The sequence below is a fragment of the Mastigoproctus giganteus genome, chromosome 2 (assembly GCF_048544385.1).
Source record: "Mastigoproctus giganteus isolate SK-2022 chromosome 2, ASM4854438v1, whole genome shotgun sequence".
NCBI classification, from domain to species: domain Eukaryota; kingdom Metazoa; phylum Arthropoda; class Arachnida; order Uropygi; family Thelyphonidae; genus Mastigoproctus; species Mastigoproctus giganteus.
This window is the reverse complement of record NC_143576.1, coordinates 255858280-255873153: the sequence shown is the minus strand read 5'-3', so window position 1 is coordinate 255873153 and position 14874 is coordinate 255858280. Positions and strand designations below refer to the sequence as shown.

The window sequence follows — 14874 nt, the reverse complement described above, 5'->3', positions numbered from 1 at the left end:
TCCATCTATCCTTTTTACACAATATATTCCCCGTCTCCCTGACAATAGAGTCACCAACGATAACTAACTCCTGTGGGATCAGAAGAGTGACACCATGTGTCTGATAACACTACAACTTCTATATTTAATGATCTAACCATTACTTCAAACTCATCAAATTTGTTTATTCTTCTAGGAGTATAGTAAACAAATGTGTTTTATGGTTTATTATTTCAGTGGAGATAGCTTGAAGAGAACAAATAAATTAGAATTGTGTTACATTTGAAGGCTATAGTCATCACAGAAGCCATGAATGTGTATATACCTGTAAGGAAGTGTAGCATGAGGAGAATTCCATGATGGATGAATAATGAACTAGCCAGTTTAATAGCAGGAAGTTATAATGATAAAAAATGAGAAATTACTGGATAAAAGAGCAATGAACAGGGATGAGCAGTTTTTCGTGTATGTGAATGCAAAGAGGAGAACAGCTAATCAGATGGGACCGTGATCAGATTGTGTAATGGGTTGGGAAAGTCTAAGATAACCCAGCTGATGTTGCATATGGATTGACAGGTACTTTGTGTCAATATTAAAGATGAGGAGGCAAGAAGAGAGTGCACTGAACCATTAAGTTTAATTATGAGAGCATCACTGGACCCGAGAAAGACTCTTTCAGTTTGGAAAAGTCCTAATATGTCGTCACTACATAAGATGATTGTAAGAGCGTTGTGGATGACTACCAGTCAGTCAGTTTGACTTCTCTGGTAGGGAAAATGCTGGAGGCATTGATCAAGCGTACAATACATGATCATTTAAACAGAAATGGAATTTTCTGAAAGAAATAGAGTCATTCATGAGCTGAATGTAGGTAATAATTTCAACATTGTTTACTTGGATTTCAGCAAAACATTTGACTCAATTTTGCATGAGAGGTTACTGTATAAGCTGGAACATGTTGGAATCACAGATAAAATCCTTAGTTGGATCATAGGAGGATTTCCGGGCTGGAGTCAGAAGGTTACCAGTATAATAACTAAAGAGCCCACATCGAGCACCTCTAATTAAACTTGAAAATATCCCTAATCACGTAATAATAATGTTTTATTTTTGTAAAGTTTTGTGGATGCCCTATGTATCATAATGAAATATGTATACAATTTTTTGTGACACCTTGCATATACAGTTCAGACTTTGATTATCAATGGGAACAGATTGAGACTGCCTTGGATAATAAAAATCTTAGATAATAGAAACCTGTCCAATATTTACTACTTTCTGTAATTGCAATAAAAAGTGCTCATCTGCAGAGTCGTGTAATTTTCACTTTTTTTTATTAAAAAAATATAGTAATACTCTGGTTCAAAATTATAATTTTATTAGGAGACTCCATTGTCAGGGAAACAGGAAATATTTTTTGTAATAAGGATAGGTGGACTAGAACCAGGTATGTCTGCCAGGAGCAACTATCAATAATGTCATCAACAGACTGTCAGATTTTAAGGGGGGTAAAGGAAATATTATTATTCATGTGGGGACTAATGACATTAAGCATACTCAATCTGATAATTTGTTAGACAAATATAGGACCATTCTGAAGAAATTCTGTGAGTTAGGTCAGAATGTTTATGTGTCTGCAATTTTGCCCAGGCACAATAGGAGGATTATATGCTGAAAGTCCTGTGGATTAACCCAAGACTTGAAGGACTCTGCAAGGCTTTTGGGGGAGAAATTTCTCTCAGCTTGGCCTGCACTTGTAGGTAGAAGGAATCTGTTCTGTAGAGACGGGATGCATTTAAACAAAGGTGGCGCAAGAGTTTTTGCCAGTATTATTGAGGATACCTTTAAGGTTCTGGGAAACTGCTAATTTGGGGAACAAGAGTAATATAGATAAACATTTCTCCGATAATATTGGCCAAAGTAACACTTGCACATACCTCAAAAGTTCTTGTTTCTTACCCCAACAGAACATATTAGCAAGATCTTGAGGGCAGAAACGTTTCAAATGAGCAGGCAGCTAATGCCAGGGAAGCAAGCTCAAATAACTTTAAGGGGTGTGTGTCAGGGTAGTTAACTATATGAGAACACTAAGTCTTAATTGTTTATACAGTAATGTCATAAGTGTTGTCAATAAAATGAGTGAATTCAAACTGCTGGTTAGGACAAGTAATGCTGACATAATAAGCATTACGGAAACGTGGTGCCACCCGGAGATAAGGGACGCTGATGAGTTTCAGTATGGTATGTATAATGTACAGTCGATTTCGGTTATTTGGGACACATCGGGACTAGTGCATTTTGGCCCGATTAAGCAGCTGCCCCAATTATCCGAAGTTTCACGTAAATAGTTAAAAATACAATGTACCCCCCCCTTTACAATTAGTTCACTGTACAATCAAATCACATTACGACGAACTCACCATAGTAAAGTACCGTTCACTATATGATGTGCAGTAAGCACCGGTCATTGTGATCACGTTTGTGAATTGAATTTTAATTCTATTAAACAGCGATTCTAATTAGCGAAAATAGGAGGAATATTATCCACGGGCTATAAAAGTAAAGATATATTAAGCACAAATTTACCCTTTATTACCTTACCAATTAAAAAATTAAATGATACGTGAAATTCGGAAGAATATATGTGATAATCAGAATAATTAATACGTACTGTAATATGTACATACTAACTAAACTAGTTGACATTTCTGTTCACTGACATTTGTGGGTGGGGTTAAAATTTAAAACAGTAAAAAGATAAGCAATCAATAACAAAAAACACGGCACACACACAAATTGCAAGTAACACAATGTGCGCAAGTGGGAACGGAGTAACAAAGCTTTAAAAATAGGAATGAAGAGAAGATTCTGAAAATTATTTTTTTTATATGATTGAAGATTCCATGGAAGTGTAAACACATTTTACCATAATAACCCACAGAATTCCAGCTGTCAGTATTATCGCAAATTCAATAAGATCGAGTTTACTATCTGTTTATGATAGATTGCACTAACAGAAAAGCCCAATAAACAGGTGACTGCTAATTGTTTTTATTGTTTTATGGTTGTGACCTCCAGAAATCTGACCGAACTATGTGGTACGGTCGGAGACAATCGTAGGGTAATCTCCAGTGCTGGAGTCTCCTGCCCCGATTAAACGGCATTTTGTCCCAATTAAGCAAAGTAAACCTTGGTTATTTTCTCGATTGGGTTCTGGTTTTTAAGATTTGTCCCAAATAAACGGCTGCCCCGATTAACCGGTGGCCCAAATAAATGGAATCCACTATATTTAGGAAGGATCGGGAGGACAGAAGGGGTGGTGAGGTCATGCTTCTTATCAAAAGCAGCTTGAGCTCAATGAAAACTTTCCGGATTCAGACGTTTCACATGCTAGTATAGAATCTGTATGATGTGAGATAGTTGGAAACAAAGGTATAATGAGAGTGGTAGTAATGAGAGTGGTAGTCTTTAGACAGGTGATTGTGACGATTATGATGAGAGCCTCTAATTGATTGGAGCAAATGGGAAGGAAACTCCACTTGGGGGATTAAATTTTTAAATCAACTAATAGATGATTGCTATTTGTATCAACATGTCAGAGAAAGTACTAGGGAAAAGAATACTCTAGACCTCATTATCACCCATGAACCAGATGAGATAATAGGGCTGACAGTATGGGAACCAGTAGCAGGAAGTGATCATGGAGTTCTACAGTGGACGATGAAGAGATGCAGTAGTTAAAGGCAAAGGAATAGGTTATAATTTCAGGAAAGGAAATTAAGACGGATTGAGATGCTATATGGCCTCTATTAACTGGGTAGATATCTTACAGAGAGTGAATACAATTGAATTATGGTATACCTTGAAAACATTAATCACAGAAGCTTTGAATACTTATATACCATTAAAAAAATACTCCATGAGGAAGAGGATTCCTAGTTGGATGAATAATGAAGTTGCCAGATTACTCAAACAGAGAAAGATGGCATAGAAAAGTTACAGAGCAATAAAAAGTACCGAAGCCTATAACAGCTACATTGATCTGTAATAGTGCCACAAAAAAGGCTAGGCTGGCAAAGCTAGATTATGAGAAATCACTGACAAAAGTGAGGATAAGGAATTCTTCACATACATTTGTGTTCAAAGAAAGTGCATCACCTCTTAAAATTGTAATTGTCGTCCGAATAACATAAGTATATGGCAATATTTCTTACAGATTACATCAGATAAGATTGACATGCATAGGTGATGATGTAATACTGCGTCAGCTGTTACTTTCAGCTATATAAGCATGCTCTGCAAGAGTTGCAGTCATTCCTTGCTTGTGTTAGGATGGCGAGTTATGTGCAGTTGACGCCATGAAGAAAGAGCGCTATTTTTTTTTTTTTTTTATGTGAACCCCAAACACAAGAGATATTAGAACTTATAGTAATACCATGCTTGGGTTGGAGTTGAGAAGACGAAAGAAGATATTTGTTGACATTGGACTTGAACTTCTGTAGATTGTAATTTTCAGGAAATACGTATGAAGGAAGGTCGTTCCAGAAAACGGCAGTTGAATGAATAAATGAGGAAGATGAAAAGTTGGTTCTGTGAGTTTGAAATTGGACAGTAAATGGATGTTGGCTGGTGGCGGCACGTGTTCGGACTGTTTTGAAAGAGAGAGAGCGGGAATTATAGAAGCCAATTCAGAAGAACAGTGCCCATGGAAGTAGCTGTAGAAGAGGCATGCAGCAGAAAAAACACCTGTGAACACCATTTTAGAGCTGTACCCTCGAAATGTAAGGAATATTGGATCTCGCCACGACGTTCATCATATCCTCAAAAGTCATCAATCATGCTGCATGATGGAAGAGATAGGGAAGAGTTGACCGGAACTTAGCCCTAGAGACTAAACATGGGTTCCACCACTTCAAGCCTCCAGTAAGCAATGTGGTGGTATTTCACCGGTTGATGAGAGTCATCTACCACCTAGTACTGCCTGGTAACATAGAGGGGTGGCGTTCCTCCAAGTGGTGTGGGCACCACACCTTGACCCCTGCTTACCTTGGTTCACACCTGGGTGGTCACCCACCATGTACTTGTGCATGGAGGTTATACCCAGGATTACTAACAGTCCCACCATCGTGAAGGTGCAAACAGAGGATTTGGCTGTCACAGACCGTCCGGACTTTACCGAAATTGGGTCCACTTGACTTGAGTGTCACCCGAATATCAGTTCCATCAGCGCTTTAGACTCCCAGGTAGCAAGTACAGCTTGTCTGGCATATCTGAGAGAATGGCTTTATGTGAGGATGGATGTTCCTCCCTTCATATTGCTTATAGAGTGTCTTGTAATTATTCGATAGTGAGTAAATTTCTTTCCAAATTCAAGAATACTGGTTCTGCTAATAGAAAAAAAGGAATCGGACACAAACAAGTCTCTATGCCAAAACAGGACCACGTTTTGAAGCGCTTATGCCTTAAAAACCGTAAAGCTTCGTCTGAGCTGAAAAGAGAATGGGAAGAACATACAGGAGTGGTAGCAAGTGTAGTAACAGTCAGAAGATGCCTCTTGTAGCCTGTCATCCTAAGAAGAAGCCCCTCCTCACATAAAAAATGAAAAAGGCCTGATTAATTTGGTGTAAGGAGCATGTCAAATGGATCCCCCGAGCAGTGGAAGTCAGTTATTTTCCCAGATGAGAAGAAATTAAACCTGCATGGCTCTGATGGGAGACAAACGATTCGCTGTATACGTGATGAAGAATACCATCCAGACTGTATGGTGTCTACAGTGAAATTCCCTACCAGCCAAATGATATGGGAGTGCATTTCGTATCGCGGAGTAGGTCACCTACAGTTTATAAAAGGTTCCTTAATGGCAATGGATACCTGGCTATATTGGAATGCAAATTGCTGCCAACCATTAGAGACCATTTCAACCTGCCAAGTAACTTTATCTTTCAAGACCACTCTGCTCCTTGTCATTGGGCGAAAAGTGTAAGTAGGCACTTCTATAGTTACTTTAGCTTCATTTCTGCATTAGAGATTCGACAGTAATGTGTTTACATTTGTTACAGGTAAAAAAAATGGTTGGAAGAAGGGTCCATTACAACTCTTAGCTAGTCAGAAAACAGCCTGGACCTGAATCCTGTAGAGAACTGTTGCCATTGTGTGGAATCTGCAGTTAGATACCCAAGCTGAAGTTGTAGATGAACTCAACAGTTATTTTGCATCGATATTTACAGAAGAAAAGCCTTTACGGCAATGAGAAATTATGAGAGTGAAGTTGAAATTTTGCATGTTAAAAAAACTTTCGAGCCTACATGCCATTAAGGCTCCTGAGGTTGATGGCATGTACCCTATAATCTTAAGGGAGGTGGCAAGTGCATTGAACCATTGAGGCTAATTATGAGAGCATTACTGGACTTGTGAGTGAATCCGTTGGATTGGAAAAGTACCAATGTGTCTCCAATACACAACAGTGATTCTGAGAGTGAACTGGGAAATTACTGGTCGGTTAGTACAAATTCAGTAGTAGAGAAAATCATGGAGACAATGATCAAGGGTGGAATTCAGGATCATTTAGATAGAAATGAAATTCTGAAGGATACTCAACATGGTTTTGTAAAGGGAAAATCATGTTTAACTAATCTGGTCAGCTATTTTGACAGGGTCACTCAAGAGTTGGACTTACGGAATAATTTCGACATTGTTTATTTGGATTTCAGCAAAGCATTTGACTCACTCCTACATGAGCCATTATTTTATAAGCTGGAACAGGTTGGAATCACAAGGGAAATCCTTAGCTGGATGGCTTCAGGGCAGGAGGCAGATGGTTGGGATAAATGGTTATTCTTCAGATTGGGTTGATGTAAGAAGTGGGGGTTCCCTTAGGATCAGTATTAGGACCACTGTTGTTTTTGATTTTCATAAATGACATTGATGAATGGATAGAGGGCGTGATGTCTAAATTTGCAGATGATGTAAATATTGGTAGAGTAGTTAACGATCACCGCCAAGTAGAGCTGTGATCGTTAACCTCAGAGTGACCTACATAGACTTCAGTGATGGTCAGAAAAATGGCAGCTATGCTTTAATCCAGCAAAATATAAGGTATTGCACCTGGGGAACAGTAACCCCAAAATAACTTATACACTTGGTGGAGTTGAACTAAAGCTGGTAGGGGAGAAAAGGGACTTGGGTGTTATGATACGCTCAGACACGAAGTTCTCCGAGCATTGTAATCTGGTTGCAGGGAAGGCCCATGGTGTCCGATAATTTATCAAACAATTGTTAGTAGAGATAAAGACATCATAATCCCATTATATAAGGCTATTGTTAGACCACACACTTGGAATACTATGTTCAAGTATGGAGACCACACCTAAAGAAAGACATTGTGCTTGTTGAAAGGGTTCAAAGACAGGTAACTCGCCTGGTGTGATCAGCAAAAGGGCATCCATATGAGGAAAGACGTCGAATATGTGGGTAGCAGAGCTTGGAAACTAGGTACCTTAGAGGAGACTTGATTGAGGTGTTTAAGGCTCTGAGAGGCAAAAACAAAATGAATTTGGGGAGATGTTTAGACTGGATTGCAGGAAGTTTTATTTTAACCAGCAGTTATAAATTACTGGAATAAGTTACCTACATGGGTGGTAGAGGCTGACAGTTATTCAAAAATCAGCTGGATAATTACCTATGGTAGGAGAGGAAACACATAGGTTGTCTATTTCCTTTTCTCTTATTAATTATTATTATTTTTTAATTTTCTTATTATTATTTTATTTATTTTAGTTTTATTATTATTTATTTTATTATTTTATTTTTTTGGCTGATGCGGCATAAGCCATAGGCTTCCTTGCATCATATGGCCATTGCTAATACTAATATGCATTATGCTCTAGTAATAATTTGGTCCCTCTTTGGAAAAAATCAACCAGCACCACCACTTTTCCCAGAATCCCAAAAGGAGCAATGTCACAAACTTTCCCAGCTGAAAGAATAGACTTTGCCTTTTGAATTAAGTTGTTCACACTGGTGTTTCGTTTTAAGTTGGATGTAGTAGACCCATGTTTCGTCCACTGCTACGGAACAGTTTAGGAATTCCTCTGTATCCACCATGTACTGGTGCGGTGCAGATTTTCCCTAGACATATTTTGTATTGTACAATTTCTCTGTACAATTGTTCATTGTACTCATTAGAGTACATCTGACAGTCACCCCCCCCCACACCTTTTTTTAGGGGGGCTGTCAGAATTTCTAGGTTCTGAAACTTTTTAAGTTTCAGAACCTAGAAATCTTTCTCATCCCCATACACTCTCTTATTTCAGTCATCTGTAGTGTTCAGCAACCTCACAATCTCAGAAATCTGTAAACCCAATAAACTGTCACTACTCAGATTCACTTGAATCTATAATGGTGCTGAGGTCTAAGGCATTGTACTTTCTTGAGGTGATCCATACTTCATCTTGTTATGTACATACTGCTGCTGAAAGAGTCATGACAAACAGATAACCGATCCTATAGTTTTAGTATTACTTTCCCATTCTTTAAAAGCAAATTGTTTATGTATTGGTACCTGCAAATTTTCGTAAACGGTTTCCTTCCAGGTCTCAGTAATGAGTAATGTATATCAATCAGTTGTATACTTCAGTGCCTTCATTTCATTTGTTCTTGTTATTTTAGTGGTGGGGAGGGGAAATAGTTTATCTTCTGTTATAATTTTTTTGTATTATTATTCAGGGTTTTTTTTTTTTTTTTTTCACTTTAAATATTTATGTATATTAACTTTTCTATTATAATTACTTCTGTATTTGTAGAGGACCAAGCCAGTGATTCAGATAATAATTCAGAAACAAGTAGTACTGTTAGTAGTAACTCAAGCAGCAGTGTCATTTCTGACAGTCATTCAGGAAGTGAAAGTGAGGGTGATGATGATTCAGATCCCATGCTTGATTCTGGTGGAGGACCAGATGACTCAAATCACAGAGGTAAGATCATTGGGTCTTTAAATTGTAGGTATCCATGCTAAATACATTTATAACAATAAATATGTTCTAAAAATTAAAATCTTTTGTGTTATTATAGAGCCTGCTGGAATCCATACAGGACAAGCAAATATTTGCAGTATAGTAAACAAATGTAATAAATTTGAAGTATTGGTTAATTCATCAAATGTGGACATTGTAGTGATGTGGAATGTGAATATGGCAAGTACAATAAGTTCAAAAAGGACAGGCAAGAAAGGAGGAGATAGAGCTGTACTCTTCATTAAGAAGTGCACAGAATCCAACAACATGGAACAATGCTGGTGGCCAGTGCAATGTTGAGTTAGTTTGGTGGGACAGTGAGAAAACAAAAATGATAGTAGGAATATGTTATATGGCAAACAACTGTGATGAATATAACAAACAGGTGGTAGATGACCTTCATCGACTGGTGAAATACCACCACTTTGCTTATTTGGAGGCTTGAAGTGATGAAACCCATGTTTAGTCTGTAGAGCAAAGTTTCTAGCATCCCCCCCCCCATACTTCTCCTTCAACCCATGCACGGTACTAAGTACTATAGGTTTTGATACCTTTCGTGTTTGGGGTTTTCATAAAAAAAAAAAAAAAAAAAAAACAACTATGCAGACAAATAGAATGGACCAGCAAATCAGGATGGCCTATACTGGTGGATTTAAACTTTCCTGATATTAACTGGAACTTCTGATTTGTTCAGTCACACAGTAGCAAAACATTTCTGGATTTGAATTTATTAGGTAACTGTTTTTATACTAGTGACTCTTCATGCATTAAGAATCTCCAGATAAAGGAATCACTAGGTGGTAGTGATCACAGCATACTGACGTGGAGTTTATTTAAAGATATAGGTATTATCAAGGGTAAAGGGGAGGGTTTTGCTTTCATAAGGGTAACTACAGTGGCTTCAAACAGTTTTAAATTCTTTTCAGTGGGAAACCATGATCATAGTAATAGTAATGGAGGTAGGTCATGCAGAAAAGCAAGCGTATGAGCTTATGTAGCATCAGCCAAAAAAAAAACCAATTTCATTTCTTCTAAGGGTTTGTCCAGTTCCACCTTGAATTTATCTATGCTATCAACTTCCACAACAACAGATGGAAGTTTGTTCCAGCAATTAACTACCCACTGGCTAAAGACAAATTTCCGCACATTTATTCTACAACTGTCTCTTTCCTCAGTTTGAATTTATGCTCCCTCAGGTTTGTAATCTAGGCATGCGGAAGTATCCCATCAGAATTCAGCATGCCCAATCCATTCAAGGCCTTATACACCTCAATCAGATCACCTCGCAGTGATCTGATTGAGGTGTATAAGGTTTAATCTCTAGCCGCTGCAATTTGCAGAATTTAAGCCTTTCTTGGTAAGAGAACCCCTTCGTTCCCCTTACTAATCTTTTTGCCCTTCTCTGTACATGCCGAGAAACTTCCTAAAATGATGCCTTCAGCCTTGAGTATGCAATACTCAAGGTGTGGCCTGACCATTGCCTTATACAAAGGGATAATCACCTCCTTTTCCCTACTAGTAAAATTCCTGTATATCATTGATAATACCCATGGCCTGCTCTGGCAGCCTGTCTACATTGCTCAGAAAACTCATATCTGACTGCACAATTATTCCCAGGTCTTTTTCATTTTCTACCTCCCTAAGTGTAGTACCACACAGTTGGTACATTTCTCTGGGGTTACCTCTAACCATAGGCAGTACTTTGCATTTGTCAATGTTAAACTTCAGTTGCCACTTCTCAGCCCAACTGCCCAAATTTTCTAGATCCTGTTGCAGTAGCACCCTGCCATTACTGTTATTAACATTAATGACAGTAATGGTATTGTATAATCTGCAAACTTCAACATTAAGCCTGATATACTTTCATCAATAACATTGATAAATATACCAAATCTTGTCTAGATGATCCTGCAAAGCATCTTTAACCAGCGACTCTATTATTTTCCCCAGAACAGAAGTTGAACTAACTAGTCTATAATTACTCATGTTACCCTTTAATCCCATTTGTGAATTGGCGATACATTTGCACATCTCCATTCCTTGGGAACCTTCCCCGAGTCCAAGGATGCTCTCATAATTATGGCTAAGGGTTTGCTTACTTCCTTTGCCACCTACTTTAATATAACTGGATAGATCCCATCCATCCCAAGTACCTTTTTTATGTTTAAGTTCAACAATTTTTCCTCCACTTTGCTCTCAGTTATTACAAAATCATTACGCACCCTGTTACACTATGATCAACTTCCAGCATTTTCCTCCTTTAATAACTCCTCATGTGTGAATGTAGATGCAAAATACTCATTCAGATTATCAGCTATCTAAGCAGAATCAACAGTCGAACCATCGATATCAAGTGGGCTAATCTGATTCATCCCCATCCTTCTAGAGTTTATATAGTAAATAAATCCTTGCTGTTTTTCTTAGCATCCTTTGCCAAAGATTTCTCGTAATCTGCCTTCACTTGCCTAATCTACTTTGTGACCTGATTACAGACTAGCTTATATCTATGTCGCCTAATAATTTATGTGTGTTCCATTCATTTTTCTTTTCTGCCACGAGTCTCATTAGTTCATCTGACTTCCATTTAGCCCAACATTTTGACATTTCAGTTTGAAATTCCAAGCGGCTTCCACAATTAGTTACTCAAATACTTCCCACTTAGAATTTGCTGTTGGTAACATAATCAGTTGGTTCCACTGTACAGAACTTAAAAACTGTTTGAGACCCCTGCAGTCACCTTTATGAAAGCAAAAGCCCTTCCCTTTAGCTTTGATGTTAGTTACATCTTTAAGTAAATCCCACATCAGTACACTGTGATCACTGCCACCTAATGGTTCCTTTATCTGCAAATTCTTAATACATGAATGATCACTTCTGATAACCAGATCAAGAGTATTACCCTCTCTGGTTGCCTCTCGAACATACTGCTGCAAAAAACACTCATCCAATAAATCCACAAAAGTCTTACTAGTGTGCGGGTGACCAACCCATAAGTTCCAGTCTATATCTGGGAAGTTAAAATTATAAGACATTCTGATTTACTAGCGCACTCTATTTCTCTGTACAATTATTCATTGTACTCATCCGAGTCATTAGGCCTATAACACACTTCTACTCTTATTTTTGCTTTCGCAGTGTTTATGTCATACCAAACTGACTCAACAGTGCACTGTTCATCTATATCAACTGGATGCATTTCTTTTGATTTTGTTTTTCTTAATTAACAGCATAACACCTCCTCCCTTCCTATCCTGTTTATCCTTTCTGTACACATTGTACTCCCCAAATTCCAGTTCTGCATTCCTTATATCTGTGTGACACCACGTCTCTGCTATCCCAACAATATCTGCCTTTGATGTCTTGACCAACACTTCGAATTCATCAAATTTATTTACTATACTTCTAGTATTGTTGTGAATGCTAGTATACATGCACATATTCTTATTCTTAGTTACCCTAACACAACCCATGTATTTATTTGTTTCATGATAACTCCCACCAGTCCCTGAACCCCCAGCACCCTGCACCTCCAGGCTGCTGCTCATTCTAATAGAAGCAATGCAAGAATCCTCGATAGCATCGGCAAACACTTTTGCACCCCTTCTATTTAAGTGTATCCCATCCCTTTAAAAGCAGTCTCCCCTGTTAACAAGCACCGGCCATGCCGAGAAAAATTCTATCCCGTGAGCCTGGAATAGTCCCAAATTGATTGACAAGGCTCTCATCATATACTGCCTCCTATCATGTCTGGGAAGAATTGTAGATACTTATAAATTTAACCCTAACTCGCGACTTCTTTTCAGCATTGACCTATACTTCTTAAGTAAATCTGCAGATCTCCTTCTCTTAATGTCATTAATGCCAACGTCAATATCACCCTTTGTGCCCTTAAAAGATGATATCTGTTCTTCAACGTCATTACCTTTTACCCCTGTTACCAACCTTTTAATTGGGAAGCATTCAGAAAGTCATCACGGAAACTGCTAAGATTTTTATGCCAAATAAGAAATATTGTTCAAAGTTTTGCCCTAAATGGATGTCAAAGGAACGATGAGGCTATTGGTGGAGAATCAAAATGAATGTGACACATGCACTGATAGGACAGAATTCATGGAATACCTGATTCCTGGACAATGACACACATGTCATCCCTCTTGCTAGTGGACAAACCCACTGCTTAGCAGGTATATAGGTACACTGCATCGCTGCATTCACATAGATGGTAATTCGATGTCAGTATGGATAAACATCGTGTTATTATTAGCCATATTGTGCAAGGAAGCCTGAGGCTTAAGCTGCACACCCAAAAAAAAAAAATCACACATTACCCTGAGAGAGAGAGAGAGAGAATCAAAAGAAGGGAATCTGGTCCTTGAAGTTGTCACAGACATTCTCTCAGATATGCCAGACAAGCTATATTTGCTACCTGGGAGTCTAAAACGCTGATGGAACTGATATTCAGGTGACACTCAAGTCAAGTGGATCCAATTTCGGTGAAGTCCGGACAGTCTGTGACAGCCAAATCCTCTACTTGCACCTTCACAACGGTGGGACTGTTAGTAATCCTGGGTATAACCCCCATGTGCAAGCACACTGTGGGTGACCACCCAGGTGTGAACCCATGAAAGCAGGGGTCGAGGTGTGGCACCCACACCACATGGAGGAATGCCACCCCTCTGTATTACCAGGCAATACTAGGTGTAGATGACTCTCATCGACTGGTGCAATACCACCACTTTGCTTATTGGAGGCTTGAAGTAGTGGAACCCATGTTTAGTCTCCAGAGCTAAGTTCCGGTCAACCCTTCCCCATCTCTTCCATCATGCAGTTTGACATTTGAGGTTATGGTGGACATCATGGCGAGATCCAATCCTCCTTACATTTCAAGGGTACAGCTCTAAAACGGTGTTCGCAGGCCGGCTGCTAGTTAGTACACCGGACCGAACCTGTTGGTAACTCTCTAGGAGGCTTCCGGATCAGCTAGTGACTGGAGGGAGTCTGAGTAGTGTGTATATGGGGAGCATTGTCAAGGCCACGTTATGTCAAGTATCTGAGTATATTCTTACCATATAATTAGCTATAAATATTTAATTTCAATGTAGTTAAAAACTACACTGAAATTAAAACCATAGTTTGTCCATAAATTTGAACTACTTATGTAGTGTAAAGGCATCGTTTTAATTGTATCTCATATTGTGGGCGCCTTCACAACGAGATAGCTGGTATTGCACTACTTCAAATAAATAATGCTTCTCTAGTAAAGAAGACTACTATTATTTATTTTCAGTGTCTGAGTGGTGGTATCCACCCAGACACTTCAAAACGATCGTCTGGGTGGTATCCACAACCCAGACGATCGTTTTGAAGCTAGTGGGCTTCATCATCAGTGGGTGGGCAGGCACCCTGTTAATGCAACATGCCATCACAGTTGTGAAGTTATTTCCACAAATGGGTACCAGGGTACCTGCCCACTCACTGATGATGAAGTGCACCATCTTCGAAACGATTGTCTGGGTGCTGGTATCTACTGAAAATAAATGACAGTAGTCTTCTCTACTAGAGAAGATTTATTTATTTGAAGTAGTGCATTACCAGCTATCTCGTTGTGAAGGCACTCACAATATGAGATACAATTAAAACGATGCCTTTACACTACATACGTAGTTCAAATTTATGGGTAAACTATGGTGTATCTACACCGATATTATACAGTTCAGTGGTTCTCAACCTTTTATGCTTCATGTACCCCCTGGATATGTGTAACTGGTGTACCCCTTGTATAGACAGATAAAACTGTAGTTATAGTATAACAATGGGAATAAAATAAAACATATATCTATATACACACATTAAATTTTGTATTCATAAATTACATATATCGATA

General features: G+C 38.6%; 1 protein-coding gene across 3 annotated transcripts in view; it reads left to right on the top strand.

Annotated features, from left to right (window-relative positions):
* Positions 1 to 14874, top strand: part of Br140 (bromodomain-containing protein 140) — a 507858-nt gene that overhangs the window by 448639 nt on the left and 44345 nt on the right. For all 3 annotated transcript variants that reach the window (XM_090369105.1, XM_090369103.1, XM_090369102.1), the window contains exon 19: positions 8781 to 8951. In XM_090369105.1, the coding sequence (XP_090225231.1) occupies positions 8781 to 8951 (171 nt within the window). The remainder of the gene's footprint in view (positions 1 to 8780; positions 8952 to 14874) is intronic.